This window comes from Galeopterus variegatus, unplaced genomic scaffold (genome assembly GCF_000696425.1).
Source record: "Galeopterus variegatus unplaced genomic scaffold, G_variegatus-3.0.2 Scaffold7721, whole genome shotgun sequence".
Taxonomy (NCBI): domain Eukaryota; kingdom Metazoa; phylum Chordata; class Mammalia; order Dermoptera; family Cynocephalidae; genus Galeopterus; species Galeopterus variegatus.
In genome coordinates, this window is record NW_007733832.1 from 28,952 (window position 1) to 31,168 (window position 2,217).

At 52.0% G+C, this 2,217-nt stretch overlaps 2 protein-coding genes across 2 annotated transcripts in view; both read left to right on the forward strand.

The window, feature by feature from the left end:
- The first annotated feature begins 107 nt into the window (after positions 1-107).
- On the forward strand, positions 108-1,103 carry LOC103607797 (cell wall protein DAN4-like). The gene has a single exon (XM_008592264.1). The coding sequence runs from the start codon at positions 108-110 to the stop codon at positions 1,101-1,103; it is 996 nt and encodes a 331-aa protein (XP_008590486.1).
- A 329-nt stretch (positions 1,104-1,432) lies between these two features.
- Positions 1,433-2,217, forward strand: part of LOC103607798 (cell wall protein DAN4-like) — a 1,806-nt gene continuing 1,021 nt past the window's right edge. Inside the window, exon 1 of the mRNA XM_008592265.1 lies at positions 1,433-2,177. Within this exon, the coding sequence (XP_008590487.1) occupies positions 1,433-2,177 (745 nt within the window). The remainder of the gene's footprint in view (positions 2,178-2,217) is intronic.

A 2,217-nucleotide genomic window follows, 5' to 3' on the forward strand; every position in this document is an offset into this window, starting at 1 on the left:
AATCGACCACCCCAACAAGTGCAGCCACATCCACTGAGGCTACAACCACCACAGCCACGACGAGCACTTCTACTGAACCCACAACCACAACTGTAGCCAGCACTACAATGGAAACCACCTCCCAAACAAGTGCGAGCACATCCACTGAGGCTACAACCACCACAGCCACGACTAGCACTTCTACTGAACCAACAGCCACAACCACAGCCAGCACTACAACAGAAACAACCTCTGAAACAAGTGCGAGCACATTAACTGAAGCTACAACCACCACAGCCACGACTAGCACTTCTACTGAACCCACAACCACAACTGTAGCCAGCACTACAACAGAAACAACCTCTGAAACAAGTGCGAGCACATCCACTGAAGCTACATCCACCACAGCCACGACTAGCACTTCTACTGAACCCACAACCACAACTGTAGCCAGCACTACAATGGAATCGACCACCCCAACAAGTGCAGGCACATCCACTGAGGCTACGACGACCACAGCCATGACTAGCACTTCTACTGAACCCACAACTGCAGCCGCAGCCAACACTACAGTGGATACAACCTCACAAACAAGTGCAGGCACATCCACTGAAGCTACAGCCACTACAGCCACTGCAAGCACTTCTACAGAACCATCAACCACAGCATCAACCAGCACTACAACAGAATCGACCACCCCAACAAGTGCAGCTACATCCACTGAGGATACAACGACCACAGCCACGAGTAGCACTTCTACTGAACCCACAACCACAACTGTAGCCATCACTACAACGGAAACAACCTCCCNGAACCCACAGCCACAACCACAGCCAGCACTACAACAGAATCGACCACCCCAACAAGTGCAGCCACATCCACTGTGGCTACGACGACCACAGCCACGACTAGCACTTCTACTGAACCCACAGCCACAACCACAGCCAGCACTACAACAGAATCGACCACCCCAACAAGTGCAGCCACATCCACTGAGGCTACAACGACCACAGCCACGACTAGCACTTCTACTGAACCCACAGCCACAACCACAGCCAGCACTACAACAGAAACAACCTCACAAGCAAGTGAGAGCACATCCACTGAGGCTACAACCACAATAGCCACTACAAGCACTTCTACAGAACCATCAACCACAGCATCAGCCAGCACTACAACAGAATCGACCACCCCAACAAGTGCAGCCACATCCACTGAGGCTACAACCACAACAGCCACGACTAGCACTTCTACTGAACCCACAACCGCAGCCACAGCCAGCACTACAGCGGAAACAACCTCACAAACAAGTGCAGGCACATCCACTGAGGCTACAACCACAACAGCCACTACAAGCACTTCTACAGAATCCCTGACTACAACCATAGCCAGCAGTACAACTGAATCAACCTCCCAAACAAGTGTGAGCACATCCACTGAGGCTACAACAACCATGGCCACTGCAAGCACTTCTACAGAACCATCAACCACAGCATCAACTAGCACGACAACAGAGTTGACCACCCCAACAAGTGCAGCCACATCCACTGAGGCTACAACGACCACAGCCACGACTAGCACTTCTACTGAACCCACAACCGCAGCCACAGCCAGCACTACAGCGGAAACAACCTCACAAACAAGTGCAGGCACATCCACTGAGGCTACAACCACAACAGCCACTACAAGCACTTCTACAGAATCCCTGACTACAACCATAGCCAGCAGTACAACTGAATCAACCTCCCAAACAAGTGTGAGCACATCCACTGAGGCTACAACAACCATGGCCACTGCAAGCACTTCTACAGAACCATCAACCACAGCATCAACTAGCACTACAACAGAGTTGACCACCCCAACAAGTGCAGCCACATCCACTGAAGCTACAACGACCACAGCCACGACTAGCACTTCTACTGAACCCACAGCCACAACCACAGCCAGCACTACAACAGAAACAACCTCACAAGCAAGTGAGAGCACATCCACTGAGGCTACAACCACCACAGCCACTGCAAGCACTTCTACAGAACCATCAACCACAGCATCAGCCAGCACTACAACAGAATCGACCACCCCAACAAGTGCAGCCACATCCACTGAGGCTACAACGACCACAGCCACGACTAGCACTTCTACTGAACCCACAACCGCAGCCACAGCCAGCACTACAGCGGAAACAACCTCACAAACAAGTGCAGGCACATCCACTGAGGCTACAACCACAACAGCCAC